The 22,637-nt window shown below is 45.5% G+C and overlaps 1 protein-coding gene across 1 annotated transcript in view; it reads right to left on the bottom strand.

The window, feature by feature from the left end:
• Positions 1 to 22,247, bottom strand: part of LPA3 (Low PSII Accumulation 3) — a 71,600-nt gene extending 49,353 nt beyond the window's left edge. The window contains exons 1-6 of the mRNA XM_087380463.1: positions 21,694 to 22,247; positions 21,452 to 21,515; positions 21,173 to 21,203; positions 20,962 to 21,054; positions 20,692 to 20,754; positions 11,998 to 12,109 (exon numbers count right to left, since the gene is read on the bottom strand). Coding sequence (XP_087236589.1) covers positions 11,998 to 12,109; positions 20,692 to 20,754; positions 20,962 to 21,054; positions 21,173 to 21,203; positions 21,452 to 21,515; positions 21,694 to 21,967 — 637 coding nt within the window. The 5' untranslated portion in view covers positions 21,968 to 22,247. The remainder of the gene's footprint in view (positions 1 to 11,997; positions 12,110 to 20,691; positions 20,755 to 20,961; positions 21,055 to 21,172; positions 21,204 to 21,451; positions 21,516 to 21,693) is intronic.
• Positions 22,248 to 22,637: the final 390 nt, after the last annotated feature.

The following is a 22,637-nucleotide window of genomic DNA, read 5'->3' as shown; positions in this document are numbered from 1 at the left end:
TCCAGCTTATCGTCCTGCAACCTATATTCCTTTGGCTCTCCACACTGGCTTTTCCATTAGTCACACAAGAATTCATCCAGGTGCAAAAAATACTATTCTGAAGAAGAAATAAAGAAAGGGGAACACAATGAGCCAAGTATCGTCGTCGTAAATTCTGGAAACATATTAACCAGCAAATATGCATGGTATCTCTTTAGAGGATAGCCAACATTCTGACAGTAGTGATTAAAAGGAAAGGGTTTTTGCATGTGACACAAATAACACCATTTGTTTTCTCTGCCACATCAACGTCTCCCAATGTCAAAACATCCCCCAAACTGGAATAACACAGAATTTCCAATAGGAGAAAACAAACTTTACTACTCGCCACCACCACAGACCATGTCCAATCATGAGGAAACTTCTGCAGGGTGGGACCAATTTGACTATCTTTTTGAGTGTGGCATGGAGGGTTGGAGAGGACTACCAACTGTCATTCTTGTACAGCTATGTGTTCAATTTCCAGGATAGCTATCAGGCCTGACTCATGTGTCTTGGTCACCTACAGCTAGAGATGCGCTTGTTTCCAAGATGGTTACCCATGGTTCAAAGTAGCTCTGACCCATCTAGGAAGTAGCTTGTCCAGGCTTCTCAACCATGTTGCAGGATCTTCGACTTTTTACCATGAGAATTGCTATGCTAGGGTATTGATGAAAATGCTCCCTGCTCCAAAAAGAAGGCACATTTCAAAGGATGGATTCTAGAGACCCATAATTCTTAAGAGGGAGTCTAGAACAAAGTCTCACTTGATAGTCAGAAAAATCCCAAAATTTGAGCTAGAGAGTTTTGCAATGCGTACTGTACGGATTTTTCCGTACCATCTAGTACAGTATGTCCCATATGGTACACTGTAAGACATTTTACTGCATGCGTTTCTATAGGCGCTGTCACGCCTTTTTGCACCTGACCGTTGCGTCCAACCTGCATTTCTCCATTGCCACTCCCCATCCTCCACTCTCCATCCTCAGCCCCCTCTTCCTTCAGCCTTGCATTCCTATTTTATCCTAATCAGCCCGATGCCCCCTATTCCAGAATCCACGACAGGACATCCACGCAGCCAGCTGCCCCCTTCTTCCACAATTCAGCTTCAGCCTGCTGCATAGAGCAGCCTGCACTCTCTTGCAATCCTTGAATTTCCTCTCATCAGTCAAACTTCACAAGAGGTAGGGACAAAGGACTCAAAGGCTACTATTTGCAGAATTTAAAATTCAACTCTACATTATAATGGATATATCATGTTTCAAAATCCTTATATCAGTTGGAATCCCGATTCATGACTCTCTCTTTTTCTTGGTGCCCATTTTGATCCTGTACTTTTGTCTATGTGGAAGCCAGTTTACACGATGCCGAAGCCCCTTCATCCTGTGTTTGTAAATCACACCATTATTTTGACAAAATACTACAGGTTCTAGTGCAAAAAAATGTAAGTTGCAGCATTGTGGTGTTTTGAAGACAAGTACACTGGCACTGTCTTGTACCACACGTCTAAACGGGGTAGAAAGGGGATTAAGAGTTGTGTTGTGGTCTCACAGGAGGTTATAGATGAGACCTTGCATGAGTATGCAGACCGATTTGATAATGACTTTCCTATGCTTACTAGTACTGCTGATGGTCTACAGCTTGACGATGTCGAGGAGATCGAGACTACTCGCACTGATACTCCAACTGATATGGCAAAGAGGCCACAGAATGATGTAGGTGTGTCACACACATCACAAACGACTTTGCCTGGGATGCTTGCTTCCATGAGCCGTGTGAAGAACCAAATTTCTCAAGAATGCAAATGTGTGCAATGCATGCAGAATTTGAATGCCAATTGGCCCTCCAATTGGGAAAGAGTGCCCTCGTGAGAGTACTTGATACACTTTTCGACCTACATGCAAGGTGGGAGAGAGATGGCAGATGAATGGAAGGTGAATAGAGAATGCTACGTGAGATTCACAATGAAGGTTAATACCCTTTCATTAATGTCCCTTGAGATCACTAAAGTTCCATCGTCCCATTTAGACCTACCCTTCACCTATGACCCATGTATCTACCATTCAATGCACTCTAATGCACCCTTCCCTTTTCTATTTCCCCTAAGACCTAGACATGGGGTGCACATATTTATTAATAAATTAAATGTTACATGTTCAAATTTGATGCCGTCTAAAGCAGTGGCCCCAGCTCGACAACCATATCGGCTCAGATGATTCACTGCCATTATAATATAGGTCGGTGTCCATCATAAATACAAATACATGTTACACTATCAAATTGGCGTATAATATATAATAATGTCCTAATGGGCTAATCACAAATTAGTGATTTCTCTTGTCATGACAGTCCCTCTTACTTGAATGGGTAGAAGTCCTCCTCTAGATCCTCTCTTGTCTCTTTCTCTTGTGTACGTTTTTCTCTTTTACTTCCGCATTGCATCACCTCTTCATAATTCGCAAATAGTCTTCTCTTGATATACACGATCTCTAAATCATAATTTAAATCTCCTCTTCAAGTTTTGGTTCCTCTTGACGCTGAATATTTCAAAACGCAGTGCCTCTTCAATGTCTCTTCATGCTCACATGAAAACATTCTTCATGTGCCAGTTAACTGGATTCTGGTAATCTCAACTCTTATGCTCAGAATCCTCTCCTACATATCATACAGCTAATATATCTTTATAATAACATGCTCAATAAACTGAAACATATCCTCAACAAATGGTTAGTAGTAAAATGATTCTCTCACCAAATCTGTTGTTGAAGTAGGTAAACATTGGCAATAGGTAATTTTGCAATGGACAACTACTTAGTCTATAGAAACTATAGATCATCAATCTCTTTTTCCAACTCTTCCATTTTATTCCTATTCATCCTATAAGTCGCTCTACATGGAGGAGAAAATCCTTCATTCTCTATCCATTCTCTACGATGAATAGTTGCTCTCTATCCAGTTTACAAATCCATACACCAGTGTTCGCTGAATGGATAGCATTCACTCTTGATTCGATAGTCAACGTAGATTCCTTGGATGAGGAGGTAGAGGCCTCACCCGCCTACTTGGATGATTTACCTTTCCCTTTTATAGAATTGATATTAGTAATTTTGGCTAAGAGAATAGGACATTTATGCCATGGATGCACTGGCTTATGTTTCTTACATCCAAAGCATTTACCTTCTTTAATCAGCCGTTTCTTTTCATCATCAGTCATGGAAGGAGATGGTATCTATCCAGGACGTGATTGATTGTTAACATTTTGTGCAATAGCTTTCTTCTTTCCCTTATTGAAGGGTTTATGAGGATTCAACTTCCTCTCAACTATTTCAGCCAATTTACTGAGGTCTCTAAGGGTGGTTGGGCTGAAAATTTCAACCTCATACCTCACTTTTGGGCTTAGGAATGCTAAATACTTCTTTCTTCTATCATCCTCACTCTTTTCAGGTAACTCTAAAGAGAGTTTCCACGAACTTCAGCTGCTCTACAAACTTGGACCATTGAAAGATGGGCTCTTTTCCCGTTTGTGATAAGGACCACCACATCAGAGCATCCTTCTATAGATGTAATGTGGCAAGAGCAAGCTTCTCGAAAGTTTTCCTATGTTTATGACGGGGAAGGCGTGAGCTACTACCAGCGTGGCTGATCCCGCTGCCCCCCCGCCATCTCCTTCTTCCCACAGCCTCCTCGGCCTGCCCCCCCGCCCTCCTCCTCGGCCTCTCCCCTGTCATCATCTCCTCCCCCCGCCATCTCTTCCGCCCCCCGCCTTCTATTCCGCCCCCCCGGCCTTCTCTTCAACCTCCCCCTACCCTCCCCACCACCCTCCCCGCTGCCCCTCTGCCTCCTTCCGTTGCCCCCCGCCTCCCCCTTCGCCTTCCCCGCCTCCTCCCCCCCACCTTCTCCACCTCCTCTCCCCGCCTCTTTGCCTCCTCCTCCCTGCCATCCCCCCACCCCTCACCCCTTCTTCACCTTCTCCCTCCTTCCCTCAACATGTCTTCTTCCGCTCCCCTCCCCCGCCTCTTCTCTGCCTTCTTCATCGACATCTCTCCACCTCATCCCGCCCCTCCTCTTCGCTTTCCTACCCGGTTTTTATCTTTTCTCTTTGCAGAGGGAGCTTTTGTGCTTGTTCGAAGAAAGAAAATATTGCAAGTGACCCTTGGTCTTGCCAGAGGGGCTCTATGGCAGCACCCTTGAATCCCACAACTGTTATGGTCCTTTCTCCAGCCAACGAGCAACAGGTACAGCAAGCAGTTCAATGCCTCCAGGACAAGGGGCTCGTGGGCGGAATTGTGGGGCCTACACCCACAAGGAGATAGGTGCGAGAGTGGATCCAGGTAAGCTTGGCACTAGAGGGTACCCACATTCAAGAGGTCACCATCTACAAAAGAGGTGTCTTCCTCATCTAGCCGAGCTCCCCCAACACTGCCTCGACACTTGTGGAGCACAGCCCCATCCTCCTCCGCCCGCATTTGGTGTATCTCTTCTCTTGGTACCATGGCTTTATAGTGGAGAACATGGACACAACACACCATGTTCCCCGTTTCCAGTTACACTCCGCTTCCCGGGGCTCCCAAAGGAATATAGAGCCATCCTCCCCTCCATTGGTCGAGCATTTGGCACTGTGCTAGAGTCTCCGCCAAATTGGGCCACATCAGTGGTGACAGACGAAGGGGTCCCTAAGATCAAACTGGTGGTTGAGAGCCCAAAGTCCCTCCCAAAGTTGATCCTCCTAAAGACCCTTCAAGGGAATACACTTCACCAACGAGTGGAGATTTCTGGGTTACCATGGGTCACCTAGCAAGAGATTGCCCCCACGGCCAAGGCCGAGCTCCTTCCCCCCACCCCCCCTCCCCCGCAGAAAGAAAGAAAGAAGTAAAGTTTATTAAAGTCTTGGGAACACCGATGGGTCTATGACATTGTGAAAAAACTAGGTACAAACGAGCTATGGTGGTGGAGCTACTAAAACGAGCATCCACACCAATGCAAATGCAAAAATGCAGAATGTCAGTACTAAATCCTAAGTACAACATAGTCATGTCGGTAGTCGACTATCTCAACATCATCATCATCATCATCATCAACATCAGGGCATCAAGGTGGACGAGGCAATCGGGGCATGAAATCGGCAATAGAGTATTGTCGGCCACTCAAAGCTGCAGCCCTGGCATGTCTCTTGGTCATAGCTCTGCGTCTAACTAGGGCTACTGTGACCCCCATCGGGCGAGACCCGACTCTAAACAGTCCGGGGATGTCCCCAAGTGTGATATGCATGTCAACCCTCTATTTGAGCTATCGGGTCACAGGCTCTGTGTCACGGTTATGTTGAGGCCTCGTCCCATGGGTGTCCATGTGATCTGGCTGGAAAAACTCTGTGATAGAGCTCTGAGAGGGATCAACCAAGGAAAAAGTATGCTCCTGTCTCCGTGCTCGAAGTATCCTCTCACGGTGTCTGAGTGCCTCATGTTAGAAATTAACCAACAGAGGGTATGCACAGCGGAAGACTTATAGTAATGCCCACGAGCTCACAGTGTGCGTGTGGGGTGTGGAATCACAAACTTCTTTACTTAATGTGCGTCACATAGATTAGATGTGCAAACTCATCAATAGACAATGAACCAGCCAGATAGAGAAACCACCAATAATATATTTCCATCCAAAACTATGGCCACAATACAAAAGAGAGAGATCCACAGTCCCACCAATGGCGTGATCCTCTGATCTAACCACAAGGTCCTTCTCCTATCTGCTGGCTATCTCTAGACTCGAGCCCACGTGCTCCACCTCGAGCGTAAGTAGACTTTTCGTCCAAAGATCTCAGCACCTTGCTGCGCTTTAGCCCCAAGTGAGCTCAGTCTGCAGCAACTCTGGCCCTGCTTTGCCTCCTGGATGTAGGCCCAAAGATCAGGCTTCTGCTGCTCCTGCTGCTCCTATGTTTGCTGACTTGCTGGATGATTTGTGAGGCATCAACCCTCTCCTTTTATAGGCCTAGGGGGCCTGTCAAAAAACCGAGCAGCCTGCCCTAATCTGGCCGACCAGACTGTGGCTGGTCCAGCCCTTTAAGGGCTCACAACCCGGGGCCTTTTGGCCCACACTTCTAGGGCTTTTGGCCCTCCAATCTAGGCAAGGGCCCAGCCTATATAAAGCATGTCACTGCCCACTAGCAGCCTCATTTGCTGCTCCACCAGACCCCAGCCATGTCAGCGCCTGTTCACCCTGCTGCTGCTGGTTCTGCCCTCTGCCAGGCTCTTCTCCAGCCACGTGTGTAGCACCGTACTGAACCGTACTGCTGCTGATGTCATCGCATCCTGTCATGTCAGATCTAGGGCTTGCTGTCCCCGCCTTCTGCTCCTTCCACAGGTTCCATCCTTTGCAGCCATGCTTGTCTCTGTGAGGTGCTGCCCATGTGGCAGCCCCCTCTTTTTCTTCTCTCTTGGGCACATCTTGCCCTAGGTCTCTCTCCCCCACACTCCTCATTTGGGGGCTTACAGATGGGGTGGTGACCTTTCCAGCACCCCCTCTCACCGACACATCTCAGCCCAATGCCAACACATCGATGATGATGAAAAGATAGCTATGATCAGCTTTTGGAGGGTGAGGTGCTATGCTAAAGTCAATGATGCGAGATGTGAAGGCAGGGGATCCCCTGATGTAGTCAACAACACTGGAGCCTCCCCCATGTGGAAAGCACGACAAATGTGAAGAACCATATTTCTCAAGAATGCAAATGTGTGCAATGCATGAAGAATTTGAATGCCAATTGGCCCTCCAATGGGGGAAAAGCGCCCCCATGAGAATACTTGTTCCTCTTGTCGACCTACAAGCAAGGTGGGGGAAAGATGGCAGATGAAAGCAAGGTGGATAGAGAATGCTACACAATGAAGGGTGATACTCTTCCATTAATGTCCCTTGAAGTCACTCAAGTTCTATCTTCCCATTTAGACCTACCCTTAACCTATGACCCATGCATCTACCATTCAATGCTATCTAATGCACCCTTCCCTTTCCTATTGCCCTGAGAACCTAGACACGTGGGTGCACATCTTTATTAATAAAATAAATGCTACATGTCCAAATTTGATGACGTTTGAAGCAGTGGCTCCAGCTCGACAACCCATCTACTCAGACAATTCACCACCATTTTGATATCGGTCGCCGTCCATCATAAATACAAATACATGTTACACCATTAAATTGGCGTATGATATATATGTTCTAATGTCTACTAATCAAAATTTAGTGATTTCTCATCATGACAAGTTGACAAAAAGAGAGACAACACACAGCTGAGTTTGAGATTTGTAAAACAATTGTGCATTGTCAGTCTCTTATTCAATGTCTTACGCACACGACAACGGAAAAAAAAAAGAGATGCACATCAGTCTGCGATGCTTGCTGCCACAAGTTGGCAGAAAGAGAGACATTGCATAGCTGAGTCTAAAACAATGCAAATATTGATCTCCAATTCAATGACTTGCACCCATGACAATGGAAAAAAATGATCAAGGAATTTGTGGGGTTGGGATCACTATGGGATTGGACCGGATTGCAATATAAAAAGAGGTGCACCACCATGCTCAATGAACATATGCAAAGAATCAATCTTTCAATTCAGCCTATTAGGGAGGCATAGAGAAAGTATGGATGGATGAAGGTGTGAGGGTGGGATCACCAAGAAGATGTAGCTTTCTTCCAGAGTGTGGACCCCTTGCGCTTCACATTGCCTTGACCTATTGATGGAGGACATAGATATACCTTTGTAAGACTAGAATAAGTCCAATCATACAAATTTAGATTTTTTGTTGTTCTAAAGACCAAAAATCTACACATAACATAAAAGGGAAAATGAAAGAGAAGAAAAAAGAGGTTAACAAAAACTTTAATGAAAAACAAAAGGAAGACATATTTAGCAAGCAAAGCAACACTTGATGGAGGACAGTGGTATTTGTTAAGAAAAATCCCAAGGCATTTTCCGTGAGTACTCAAAGTTGGAGATATGCAGCCCCCAAGACTTAATTCGCCTACATCTTGGAGCAATTGTATGCTATCCACCATGACTTGCGCTAGACAATGGGATTTGATTAGTGGATACATTGGGACAGCTCTAGGGACACAAATGCTCTTCATGTGCAGGTCTCTATTCTTGATACCTCATATGGCAGCAGATAGAGGCCATTGTGACTGCTTCGAGGTCACTATTTGTGATGTTATGCGTGACATTATTTTCCATAAGTACTCAAAGCTGGAGATACTACAGCCCTCCAAGAATCAATTCGCTACATGTTTCTTGTCTTGGAGCAGCTGTATGTTGTGTACCATGACTTCCACCGGACAGTGGTATCTGATCAATGGATGCATTGGAACAGCTCTAGGGGCACAAATACACAAAGAGACTATGTTTACAAGCGCACTATCCAAAAATCTTATTGGCTTGGTTTTCTTTCTCCTCATGTACTAGAGTCTAGATCTCTTTTATGATGTGGACAAAAATGGAAGTAGCTCTTCCTATTACCACTAAGAAGACAATAAAGCAAAGCTTTCTTGTTCTTTTCAAAGATACACAAAGACAATTTTCAGCAACTAAGAAACACAAGAAATCTTCATCGGCCATTCCATTCTCTTGGTCCAATACCACTAAGACTCCCTCTTCGTGAATGCTATCATTTTCATCGAATACGAGAAACGAGTTTCATGAATCACCAAATGATTCACCACCCAACCATAAAGCTCTTCCAGCTCACCCTCACATAGAGGTCACGAGGGAGGACTATGGCTTGACCCTAGCTCAATAGCCAAGGCCACTGCTAAATATAGCTTGAACAGCTTTTTACACCTTAGCCCAACCTTAGCCCTAGCACCTTCCACCCTAGGGTAATCACCTTGCCCTCCAGGATTTCCCAGAACCCTAGAGACAGTTTTGGCAACCCATGGATAGCCATGGATGTAACGGTGCGTATTCAAGATCCCAATCCTAAGGTCTCCAACTTGCAAATCACAAGACCTATGAGAAAGCATCTACTCTCAGCAATATCAAAATGCTATTTATTGACCTTAGCCCTAGGGCCTTCCACCCTAGGCTGATCACCTTGCCCTCTAGGATTTCCCATAACCCTAGGAGCAACTCTGGCAACCCATGGTTAGCCATGGGAAGATCCCCATCCTAAGGTGTCCAACTTGCAAATCACAAGACCACACCCTGAGAGAAGGCATCTACTCCCAACAATATCAACCATTGAAAACATATGCTCTTGAAGCATGAGTGTATTCACCGAGGTGCCTGCTACAACTCTTGCCTTAGGATCAGCCTTTGACGCTGCTATCTCACATAGCCATAAACCCAACCTCATTCTAGCTCACTATTGACCAACTCATGGGGATGGACCCATAACTATTATCACCTTTGTTGTGGGTATGAAGAGAAGGTAGGAGATAGGGGGAAAGGGAGGGGGTGGGGTTTGGGGAGGGGGGACGTTTAACTAAAGATCAAGGATGAGGAGGTAAATGGGAAGGAGTGGTTGCATTGGAGGGTAAGGGAGGATGGGGTCAGGGTATCTAGGCTTTATATGTGGAGTGGTATTGCCTCTCCCATAGGGAGGTCAGAGGGCAGCATATTGCTGTCTCTCTAGAATTATCTACCATACCTGGCAAAGGCTAAGGCTAAGCAAAAACTCATTTGCATTACTCTTGGCCCTGGTGGGTTTCCATTGAATCCTTGGCTTTCTGTCATCATAAAGCCCTCTTTCTCGCATTCTTTTCTTTGCTACACATCTGCTTTTCTTTCTACCCTGATCCTTGGTCCAAACCCTACTGGCCAAGCGAAAGTGCATACAATCAAAACAAGAATGGCCCTATATCCCCTAGGGGCATGTCAAGGTGACTGGAAACCATGGCACATGATGCTTGTTTCCCATATCATCCATTGTGAATCCATGGTACGAAGGAATCATGAAGACCAAACTCAAGCCCAAATTGGGTCTGGGCTGCCAGAGTTGGGGCGAGAATACCTCTCGTCCATAAATAGTGGCATCCAAGAGGTGATCATGGGCTCACCGGAAAGGAATCCAAAACCTAGAGCCATTTGGGATTAGGCCAACAATGCAACCTATTACAGCCCTGTCTTGAAACTCCTACACAACATGCTCTACCTAATGTGTTGTCCGAGATGAAAGGGAAATTCACATGGTTGTGAGTCTGAATCAAATTCCTTGAATCAGAAAAATCTGCTTTTGGGGAAGCACCAAAGGAAGGCAAGGGATTAAGAAAGGGAACAAAGGAAAAAGCAGTTAGGAGTATGAAGAGAGAAGACAGCGACATGTGGAAAAGGCAAGAAAGGGAAAATGGAGAGCAACGGAAAAGAAGAAAGAGTTCTGCGCTGGTCTCAACTCCCCACCTCTTTTACTGCGAGGTGGTTTTTCTCCCCTTTAGCCACCTGAACAACAGCTTACCTAGAGAAAAGAGAAATGGAAGCTACAACCATTAGAGAAGAAGGAATGTCTGGGAAAGTAAAGGACATGTTGTACCTTTGGTACATCAAGGACAATCTTAGTGTAAAGACACTTAGGACACCCTCACCTATAAAAGTTAGAGCTTAGGCTCATTTGCGAGAATTTGAGACTGGGCTTCCCAAGAGCACTCGACTTGATGAGTTGCCCATTAAGGCTGGTGACTCCCTAAAAACACCCATGCTACATGGGTGCGGTTGTGTGGTATGGGACACCTAGGGTTTCTTGGCCTCTAGCGTGGAGGTGATCCTCATGTTGGGTGGTGATACACTAGCCACACTGTATCCGGTTTCCTTTTGACTAGTGATTGCCTTGTAGGTGGGCTTATGACAAGAGATCTTGCTTAAAAATATGTAACATTTGGTATCAGAGCAACTTGTCACGAGCTTTGGAGTTTTGTCAAACCTTAGAGGTAGAAGATGATCCGTTTCACGTGTGGATATATGTATAGGTGTCGAGCAAGTAATGTTAGCTCCATTTCCAATTTAGGTTTTGTGGAGATGATAGTTGGGAAGCTTTGATATTGCAAAATCTCTAGCTGGAGTTGTGTCTCTCTCTAGTAAAGATTTCATCAGTTTTGTGGCGACAGAAACAGGATGCAGCATCTTGTATCCCTCACCTCAGATACACAGACCTTTTCGACGATGAACTAGAAAGATTACAAGACTGTACCAAACAGAATGGTTTCAAACTATGAGTCAAATGGAAAGATCATTTTGAGGAGGATAGCTCTTGGGAGAGTATGGATACCTTTCGATGTAAATTCCTAGAGTTTATCTCCCAAACCTTCTTTAAATAAGGAGGGGAGAATGTTGTGTCCATGAGTGCGCGTAACATGGCTGGTTGTGGAGGTTAGGAGTGTAGAGACATCGATCCTAACCTTGGCAAAGTTAGGATATTTTGTACCTTTGGTACATTAAAGACAGTCCTCGTGTGAAGACACTTAGGGCACCCTAGGCTATAAAAGTGAGACCTCAAGCTCATTTGGGGCATCTTTGGATCACACAGCTTCATGAGTTGTCAATCAAGGGGCTGATGAGTCCCTAGCAATACCCATACATGGGTGGGGCTGTGTGGTGTGGGACATGTAGTCAGATGGATGAGGGAGGAAAACATGCAGACAAGAGCAGAGTATTGCTCAATTCAAGGAGGTGGACGACCATCTTATGGTAATCTTACAACCCATTCCATATTGCATAATTCTACAGCGACTGACAAAAGAAGTTGCATTCATGTCTAAAACTTTGCACACATTGAAGTTGCTATATAATTATTGTTTTTATAGCTTGTGTGAAGTTGCTACATGAGGTCCTTTATGTCGCTCACTATTTTAAAGTACTTTATGCAGCTACATGAGATTCCTATATTCAGATCACCAGGTTAAGATGTAGAAAAAGCCACTCTGTAAGAGAAGTATGCATCAACTATTAAATGTATTGTGTTACAAACACTTGAAATCAGGTTTATGACCGACAAAATCTACCTTCATCATCTTCCTCAAAATCAAAATCAAAGGCACTTTTTAGCGCCTTGAAAAAGTTACTCCCTGCCCCCCCCGGCACATCGTCCAATGATCCAAAGCTAACACCATTCATCTGCACGATTAATACAAAAACGAATCCTCAATCACGTAATTTTACTTCAAAACACTTTCAATTTTTACTCAAGAATGACCAAAATAAAATGCACGATCACCAAAATCCTTCCTAAATTTCTGAAGCCAACCCTTCAGTTTGATACAACAGAAAGTTATAATTAGGCACATTCTTCAAAAAGTGAGCACCATGAATATGAAGCTAATGTCTCCACAATGATTGTAAAAGTCCTACATTTAAAAAAAGCAGCAATTTTTAGGCAAAATTGTGCTCCAAACTAACACGATATTGCTAAAATTTTAAAATCTACTTCTCTACTGCAAGTCCATCAGATCAATTTCAAACCCTATTTTCAACTGAGGCTCGAAGGGGGAAGTTTATTCTGTAGCAATCCAGTGGCTTTGCATCTCCAGGTCAATAAAGCACGCAATTTAGAGAAAGCACTTTGTGGTTTAAATGGCCTTACATGCTTTGGTACACTAAAATGATAAGCAGTGTTTTTCCCTTTTAAATGATCAGTACTTAAGATGCATTGATTTTCAAAACAGTGCAGTCAAAACATTGATTTCACACAACGTCTAAAGGTGGAGATAGACTTGTCATGATCAATCTATATGTGGTAGATTTGTTGAGATTGATCTATGAGGATTCATTAAGGCATGTGAGCAGTGTATTCTCAAGTACATGGGACACTACGAAGCAACCAGAGAGGGAAAGAGAAATTCCTGTTCAGAAATAGGAGGGAATGAATCACTCAAACCTCCAGCCAAGATCTCTCCCGCTCTTCTTGACACTCAACTCAGATAACTGATCACAGATGCAATAAACACTCACTCAGAGATAACTTAAACACAGAGAGAGAATATATTCATCCACCGGATGGTGGGCAGAAAACTGGCTCCAGAGGAGCAATACAAAACTCAGCCAAGTGCTGCTGAGAACTGATGGAACTCTCTCTGTCAGACTAGACCAGCTCTGAGTGCACAGCACAGCCTATGACTGAGGCTTTCTGTCCTGCACTGGATGCTGGATTGAAGGAAAGAGTGGGCCTTTTATAGGCACTGCCCAGGCCTTCTGGACTGGCCAACCAGCAGGGTCGGTCCCCTGACTGGTGGCCGACCAGAATGTTCTGGAAATCCGACCAGGGTCGGCCCTGGTCGGTGGCCCTGAATGGCCCGACTGGCCCTGCCACAGGCCCCTACAAAAGGGTGCCCTGTGCAGCCAGTCCATGGGACTGTTGATGCTTCCAGGGAGGCACAGGGCCCCCCCTAATTCTCTGCTGTTTGCAGACAGCAACCAGCCCGTGTGCTGGTTGCCTATGATGTCTGCCTGGGTCTCTCTTTCCCAACCCTCCTACCTCTCACTGCCCCTTGTCCCCTCAAAACGGGGGCTCACAGGTGGGCACAGTGAGTCTCTAACACCCCCCCTCAATGTCACAACTATGGGCCAATCCCCATGCGTTTGATGAGGTGCTCCATCTGTTCTCGAGGGAGTGCCTTCGTGAAGAGGTCCGACAAGTTGTCGGCAGTCGGGCAGTAGATAAGCTCGATCACGTCGTCGATGATGAGCTCTCGAACAAAATGGTAATGAACTTCGATGTGCTTGGTCCGCGCATGGTACACTGGATTCTTGGCAATAGCTATGCAACTCTGATTGTCACACATCAGCACTGTCGCATCCTCCTGACACACGTCCATGTCCTCCAGAATCCACCTCAACCACGGTATCTCACAAGCTGCTGTACACGCGGCTCTGTACTCGCCTCTGTAGATGAAAGGGCCACTGTGGGTTGCTTCTTACTTAGCTAAGAGATGGCACCAGATGCAAGTAAGAAACAATATCCTGTTGTCGATCTTCTGGTGTCAGCATCACCTGCCCAATCACTGTCACAGAACCCGCCTAGTTCGATGCCTTTGGTGTAGGTGATCCCATAGGTGCAAGTACCCTTCAGATACCTCAACACCCGTCAACCTGCATCCCAATGACTCTTCCTGGGAGAAGCAGAGAACTGGCATAATAGCCCAACTGCATAACAAATATCATGTCGAGTATTGGTAAGGTAAAGCAAACTTCCTACCAATCGTCGATACAAGGGAGTATCAACCGGCTAAGATGTGTCGTGAACACTTAACTTGAGCCCGACCTCCATGGGAGTTAATGCTGTTCTGCAATCCTCCATCTGAAATCTCTTCAGAATTTCTCTGCAATATTTCTCCTGTGAAATGAAGATCTTGTCTTTGGCCTGCTTTACTTCAATCCCAAGGAAGTAATGTAATAACCCCAGGTCAGTCATCTCAAACTCAGACATGAGTAGCTCCTTAACCTGTGAAATCGTCTTGACATGATCACCTGTCAAGATAAGATCATCAACATAGAGCATGAGTACCAGTCGCAATCCCTTCTCAATGAACAAGTAAAGGTTTGCCTCAGAAGGACTCCGACTGAGCCCTATCTTCTGAAAGAATATATCAATCCTTTGGTACCAAGCTCTGGGGGCCTGTTTCAGCCCGTATAATGTCTTCTTCAACCTGCAGACCTTTAATGGGGACCCTGGATCTTGAAAGCCCGATGGCTGCTCCACGTATACCTCCTCCTCCAAGGTTCCATTAAGGAATGCGGACTTCACATCCATTTGAAAAATAGGCCATTGGAATTGGGCAGCAAGAGCAATCACTGTCCGGATAGTAACCATGCAGGCAGTGGGAACAAAAGTTTCATCAAAATCCATGCCTTCAATTTGAGCAAAACCTTTCACCACTAACCTTGCTTTATACTTATCCAAGCTGCCGTCGGATTTGTATTTAAGTTTGTATACCCACTTAGTGCCAATGACTTTCCTTCGCAAGGGCCTGGCCACTAAGTCCCATGTATTGTTCTTCAAGATAGCATCCATCTCTGCCTTCATGGCAGCCTGCCATTCTGGATTGTCCTTCGCCTCCTCGAAGGTCCTTGGCTCATCAAGCTGAGCCACCAAAGCAAAATTCACGGATGGGGCCTTTTGAAGACGTTGAGACCGACGCAATCCGGAACTGCTACTCTCAGGTAATGCAGGGACCCGAGACTCTTCCAATGCCTCCTGGGGTTCAGGTTCCTTTTCCACGAAGACAACATCCCGACTAATAAGTATTTGCTTCTTTACTGGGTCGAAGAGGCGGTAGGCCTTGGATTCTTCACTATACCCAACAAAGATACATTGTCTGCTCCGAGAATCAAGCTTGGTCCTGTCTTCCTTGTGCACATGCACCCATGCATTAGAACCAAAAATGCGAAGATGAGTGATAGAGGGCTTCTTACCATAAAATGCCTCATATGGAGTCTTATCCTTGACGGCCTTCGTCTTGGTCCGGTTGAGAATGTGTACGGCTGTATTGATAGCTTCACTCCAATAGGCTTTAGAAAGATTCCTCCCTCGGAGCATAGCAAGCCCCGTCTCTGTGGTGGTTCTATGCTTCCTCTCGGCTACCCTGTTTTGCTGAGAAGTATGTGCCGTGGTGAGTTGTCGCTTGATCCCATGCTTGCGACAAAATGTGTTGAACTCACTTGAGGTGAATTCTCCCCCCCTGTCTGTGCGGAATGTCTTGACATCCTCCCCTGTCTCCTTTTCAACTCTGGCCTTCCATTCTTTGAATTTCTCGAAAGCCTAAGACTTTTTAGCCAAACAATATACCCAGGTCATTCTACTGAAATCATCCACAAAGAGAAGTGAGTACCTGGATCTTGCCCACGATGCTGTAGACATTGGACCACAAATGTCGGCGTGAACCAACTCAAGTGGTTTGCTGGCCCGAAACGAGGCCTCTTGTGGGAACTTATCCCTGTGTTGCTTGCCTTCTAGACAAGCCCTACAGACATCATCCTTGCCTGTAATTGGTGGAAGTCCATCCACCATCTTCGACTTTGATATTTCAGCCAAGATTCCATAGCTGACATGACCGAAGCGCTCATGCCAAAGTTTGGACTTTCCGTTGTCTTCATGAACCAACATTGCACTGAGACGATACAGTCCATTCTCTTCAACGCCTTGAGCCACCAGCTGCCCATTGCCTTTGGATGTTATGGTGACCTTGCCATCTTGAAAGAGAACTGCCATGTTGTTTTTGTCCATCTGACTTACAAACAGTAAATTCTTGCAAAGGTTGGGTACATAAAGTACTCCAGAGATATCCTTCTCCTCACCCGCCGTTGTAATGAAAGGAATGCTACCGATGCCCTTCACAGGACATGTCCGACTATCCCCGATAGAAACTTTGGAATCCGGGTGTGTACTTTCCATGGTTTTGAACCAAGTCCTTCTGTTGGACATGTGCTTGGAAGCACCACTGTCAACATACCAACCCTCTTTACCTTCACTGACTGCATATGCTGAACAACGTTCACTCAGTAAAAATAACTGTTCAGTCGTCACATTGGCAGAATCATTCTTAGGCTCTTCTTTGTTCTTGGCTTCTCTCTTCCGCTTTTGATCCGCCTTCTTCTTTCGGCATTCTTTGGCGGAGTGGCCAAGCTTTTCACAGTAGAAGCACTTCATTTTCTTCTTGCGTTCAGCGTCCTCTGATTTCTTGGAATCCTTTGGCTTGCCTTTTCCAGGCTTGTCTTTGGCAACCAATGCCTTCTCGTCGGTTTGCGTAAAGAGTTTCTCTCGAACCTCCTCCTGAAGTAGGAGTGGACCAAGCTCCTCAAAGGTGATTGGCTTAGTCCGTTGACCCGCAGTGACAGTAGTCACAAAACTTTTGAAACTCCGTGGCAATTTGTGGAGTGTGAGCAATGCCAATTGACTCGTGTCCACCTTCTGACCAACCGCTGCGAGCTGGTCCCGCACAACTTTCACCTTTGTCAGATGATCATGCACACTATCACCCTCATTCATATCAAGATTATAAAGCTGATGCTGAAGTGTAATGATACGAGCTGTATTATCGGTTTCATACAGCTCCTTCAGTATGGTCCATGCCTCTGAAGACGTCTCTGCCAACTGGATATGAGGAATCACAGCATCTGCTATCGTGCCTATAAGCATTGCTAAGGCTTGAGCATCCCTCTCCTCCCATGCACAGAGTTCATCCGCATCTGCTTCAACTAAAACTTCACCTCTTTTGTCCACAAGATCCTCCGGCTTCTCTTCGGTCCCATTCACAATCTTCCACAACCTCCGTGCCAACAGATGGCTTCGGATCTTGACTTTCCAAATTGGAAAGTTCGTTCCATCGAGCTTTCCAGCTTCACCGAAATTGGGGATAAATGAAGAAGGAAGATGACTGGAGAAGGAGGAAGGACGAGCAATGGATGTAGAGGCTTCTGAACGCTGATCCATCTCGGTGAATAGCAAAACTGAATAACTGAAACAGAAATAAATGTACTGACCTTCTGTACTAGCCTAAGCTGAAAACAGAGTCGCCTTACTGCTAAGGGACTCCTTCCTTCAGAGAGTGCTTTGATGAGGAAGAGTCGAGAGCCTATGGCTCTGATACCATGTTGAAAAATAGGAGGGAATGAATCACTCAAACCTCCAGCCAAGATCTCTCCCGCTCTTCTTGACACTCTACTCAGATAACTGATCACAGATGCAATAAACACTCACTCAGAGATAACTTAAACAGAGAGAGAGAATATATTCATCCACCGGATGGTGGGCAGAAAACTGGCTCCAGAGGAGCAATACAAAACTCAGCCAAGTGCTGAGGAGAACTGATGGAACTCTCTCTGTCAGACTAGACCAGCTCTGAGTGCACAGCACAGCCTATGACTGAGGCTTTCTGTCCTGCACTGGATGCTGGATTGAAGGAAAGAGTGGGCCTTTTATAGGCACTGCCCAGGCCTTCTGGACTGGCCAACCAGCAGGGTCGGTCCCCTGACTGGTGGCCGACCAGAATGTTCTGGAAATCCGACCAGGGTCGGCCCTGGTCGGTGGCCCTGGTTGGGCCGACTGGCCCTGCCACAGGCCCCTATAAAAGGGTGCCCTGTGCAGCCAGTCCATGGGACTGTTGATGCTTCCAGGAAGGCACAGGGCCCCCCCTAATTCTCTGCTGTTTGCAGACAGCAACCAGCCCGTGTGCTGGTTTCCTATGATGTCTCCCTGGGTCTCTCTTTCCCAGCCCTCCTACCTCTCACTGCCCCTTGTCCCCTCAAAACGGGGGCTCACAGGTGGGCACAGTGAGTCTCTAACAATTCCTTGTACATTATGAGATGATATGAATGTATTAAAGTCCTCTTGAGACCCTTCAGGATCTATGGGACTGGTGACTACTGATAACCTAGATAGTGGCCCCTTACATCCATTGAAAAGAAATCTCTATGACACTTTCTATGTCGTGAGACCTTGCTGGGCTATTTTCTGTGCTAGCCCAAGGACTTTGTTGCAGTGCTCCAGGACTTCTTCTAGGTAGCTTCCAAGTTGTTAAGCTGGCTGTTCCAGTAGATTTTTCCGACTATCCCTGCTGCCATTATACTTTTCTCGGATGTGTGCATATGCTCAGCATTTGGAAAGCACGTGTTGTTCACCTTCTATCTCCCTTGTGGGGCAGAATTTGCATGATATTTCCTCTCTTGGGGTTCTGGGCCACGCCCATCTGCCCTTCTGCACCTCTAGGTTATGTGAGCTGGTTCTTATTTTGCAAACTAAATGGTTTTTAAACATTGAGATATCTGTCCCAAGATATTTCTGCATTTCATACCTATCCATCGGGTTAACCTCTTGCTTGTAGAACAGCATTTTTGTTGCTGGGTCTAGCCAATATTTGCTGTCGCATTTTCTGTATTACTACTCTGATTTCACTTGGGTCTTCTGGTATATCAGCAGCCTTTATGCCCCAAATCTCCATACCTTCTTCTTGTAGTCTCCATGGCTTTGTGTGGCATCTGATTTGGATCCATTTCCCCAATTTTGTTGAGGATCCCATGAATTGACATAGTGCTTTCCCCTCCAGTGGTAGCATACCGGTCTCAACCGGTAATATGGGATAGGGTGTCTGTGCCTTAACCCCTATTTCTCTATAAGGAATCGTTTATGCAATGTCAGTTGGACATCCATATAGTATCACTGTTTGCACAAGCATAGTGTATAGAAATTTGCTCATTCCCAATTCCACAGGTGTGCCTTCCTACACTTATAGATACTCACATTTTCCCTAAATGGAGATCAAGGGCTTGTCAATATACAGTTGTCGGACATGTCTGATATGTTGGGATGTGAGGTAAAGCAGAGGGTATAAGAAGCCTGCCACATGGGCCGTGTGTGTGATTGTCACATGGACAGGCCCACAAATGAGGAAAAGCATAGGGTATAAGAAGCCTGCCACATGGGCAGTGTGTGTTATTGTCACATGGACAGGCCTGAGCATACATGGGCTGTCACATGGTAGCAAGCTGGCTGCCACGTGGGCAGCCAGGTGAGTTTCATGCAAGCAGCGATTGGTTTCAAAAGGACAATAGATCTATCTTGGATCTGGCTGCCAATGTCAACAAGGACAAGCCATGAAGGCTGGGTGGCTATACCAGCAACAGACCTAACCAGGGGCTGCACAAGCAGATTGGGGGTCACAATGAACTGCAGGCTAACCAGGTTGGCCATACTGGGCCCTAGTAGCCCTGTTTGAAGGTGGAGGTACAGATCACCCTCCCTCATCTACATAAGGGCCCCCTTGGACCTCTTCTTTTTCTTTTTTGGGCAGAGGAAGGAGGGAAGGGGGGGCGAGTGGGGAAGGGGGGGCGGAAGTGAGCTTCCCTTGGGCCATTGTATGGTATCCCTCAGCCTTTTCCCAGCAGCCAAACAAGCCCCTCCAGTTAGAGCATGCCATAGGAGGAGATTGCAATATTAGGAGCAGCATATTAGCACCTTTTTGGTATATGATCTGTAGCTTGGGCTGCAAGTGTAACATACATTGTGGGGATAGTTGCCTCGTGTTTTGAAATGAAACGATTGGAAATGCGGTAGGAAACGTTTCGAAAAAAAATTAAACATGTTTCATGGCTGGTGCACGTAAAAAACATATGCCCAGTCAAACAATACGTATGTGTGGGTCTTAAATTGCAAGCATGACAGTAATGGTGGATAAACTCTAATAAATTAGAGATAAGAAGAGAACATCAGCTCAAGAGAGATTTGCAGGCTATGCACAGGGACAATGGTGGAGGACGAAGCCCGCATTCGATCCACTGCAACAACTACAAACAGATCACAAAGAAGCTCAACAAAAGTTTCAGTCGCCTGCCCTCTGTCACCTTTTCCAAATTACCTCCCAAGCAAATTGGCATCTATGCAACGAAGAAGTGGAACGAGAGAAGAAATCATTGGAAATTTCTGAGCTAGAAAACCCAATATTGTAAAATTTGTTATGTTTGGTTTTCCCAAAAAAATGTAGTCCCAGTCATGTAAAGCTCCTAGTTGAACCACCAGCACAGATTCTATCACTTCTAAGTATAAATGTCCCATAGATCCTGTTGGAACTCACGAGGAAGATAACAATTCATTTCATTTCACTTCGTCATACAAATTATTCATGAATAGAGGAAGCCAATTCTAACATGAGAAAAGATTATACAAACATTGAGGAATACTATTGACTGCATAATTAACAAACACTTACAAATTCAAGGGCTGACCTGAAAACTCGCGAAGCTCTTCGCTTCTCTGGCTTATCTGGGAACACCTAGTGAATATATTCAGCACAAAACAACCATAAGAAGTCACCAAACACAAGGTGTACGGAATTTTGTTCTGAAGCAAATCCTACTCGTGGAACACAAAATCCAACCGGAGTGCTTGGAAAATGCATGTCTCTTCACCCTAAGCAAGAAACGTAAAGTCCCAATAAAGGTGCATTTTATTCCTTTTTGAAATAGTGGTAAGTACTTACAACGCAGCAAGCAATGCCACGCCTTTCATACAATTTTCGAATAAGTGCTAAGACCAGCTGAATATTGGCATCAATGAACTCATCGGAGGTGCCCTACTTGTTGAAACCAACAATAAAAGTCATCCACATGGATCATTGTCAAAATCACCATCATTAATTTGGCGTTGCACTGAGCGTAAATTTTGAAGGTAGGGAAGTATGAGCTGTAAACCTTATACCCAGATATACTGCTCGGCAATGGACTGGAAAAACAGTGTTCAGCGTGTATAAGTTCGCATTTGTCCAGCAGATTCCAAGTTGTGAGAAATGCAAGTAGGAAATCGATTGTTACTTTTAATATGTTTGGCATTTCTGTTACACAAAGCCTCAAACAACTATATTATATTTATAGCTGTCAGAAACTTGGCGTGAGGTTTGCTTCACCCTTAGAGTATACTTCCATGGATAACATGCTATATAATACTACAAGCAAAGAGGGCTAAAGGCATACGGAAACTCAATTTCGAGGCGCAGCTTATTCTCGTCAAGTGCACATGTAAGTGCCTTCGCAGCATCTGCAAATGACCAAAGAAATCCAGTGACTGACAGAAACGATCAAAACAGAGAACCACCACCACCACCATTCAAAGCCTTCCTTAGTATAAGACTACAAAAAGTAGGCATGGTTCTATGAATATGCTGGCCTGACTGAATGAGGGATGTGTATGAAGAATCCTCAATCCTGGGATTTACCAGATACCAGGACTTGATAGGAAGAAGGTCTGTACGTAGCCACTCCAGCCCTGAGCTTAGCATCCGGAATGTCTTGTGCGGCAGCTTCAGTCTCGATGCTGGCCACGAACTTACTCCTCTTTGTCTTGTTTGAAAATGTACTTCTACGTAAAGTTAGAACGCTGTTATTGCCAGGAAGGCATTTGGTTCTAAAGCAATGGGAAGGTAGCACAGCAGCAAGGGGGGGAAGATGATGAGGGACGGAGACGGTGGTGATTGTTGCAATCGATGCCATGCCGAGAGCAAGTAATCCTAATAACGGCAGCTTCTCTTCAAATGCGGCAGAGGTGAGATACTTTCAAGGAAAATCTTGAGAAGGAGTGTTGGATTTACGGACCGTCCACAAAGATTCTCAAGCATTTTCAGCAAAGGAGTGAGTGAAGTTATTCGCACGAAAATTTCTGTGATCGATCAATGGGCAGTGAACTGAAAGAGGTAGTGAATTGGATGAGGTTGACAACATCTTTGCCCATTTCTTAATTTTGCGGCACTCAATCGTTGTAGATAACTTTATAACTTAGTGGCATTCAAATTTCAGCATTCTTTCTTCTTCTGTTTTGCCCTAAAGTGAAGCCGTTTGAAGTTCCTAGCTTTCGCGCCACGTGGAAGCCATCATGCCATCGTGCAGCACGTGCGAACCGTCCCGCGTCATATGGGCTCCGGTCATTAGTAGTTGCCTGCCACGTGGCCCAATGTCCTCTGGAGACGGGTTCTTCCTTTCATATGGACCGCAGCCAGTGCGATGAGCTTCTTCCCTGTGCTCCCGATTGCATGGTGGTTTCCCTGCTTTGTATCAATAGTATCCGCATTGTCTGCTAAGATCTAGAGGCTTTGTCGGCGCGTCTGGAAGCACAAGCGGGTTCCCTGCTTTCTATCAACTGCATATACATTCTCTGCTGAGTTTG

Source organism: Dipteris shenzhenensis, chromosome 10 (assembly GCF_047967505.1).
Source record: "Dipteris shenzhenensis isolate YYH24624 ecotype China chromosome 10, Dip_SZ_1.0, whole genome shotgun sequence".
Lineage (NCBI taxonomy): Eukaryota > Viridiplantae > Streptophyta > Polypodiopsida > Gleicheniales > Dipteridaceae > Dipteris > Dipteris shenzhenensis.
The sequence above is the reverse complement of the archived record's forward strand: the minus strand, read 5'-3'. Positions and strand labels throughout refer to the sequence as shown.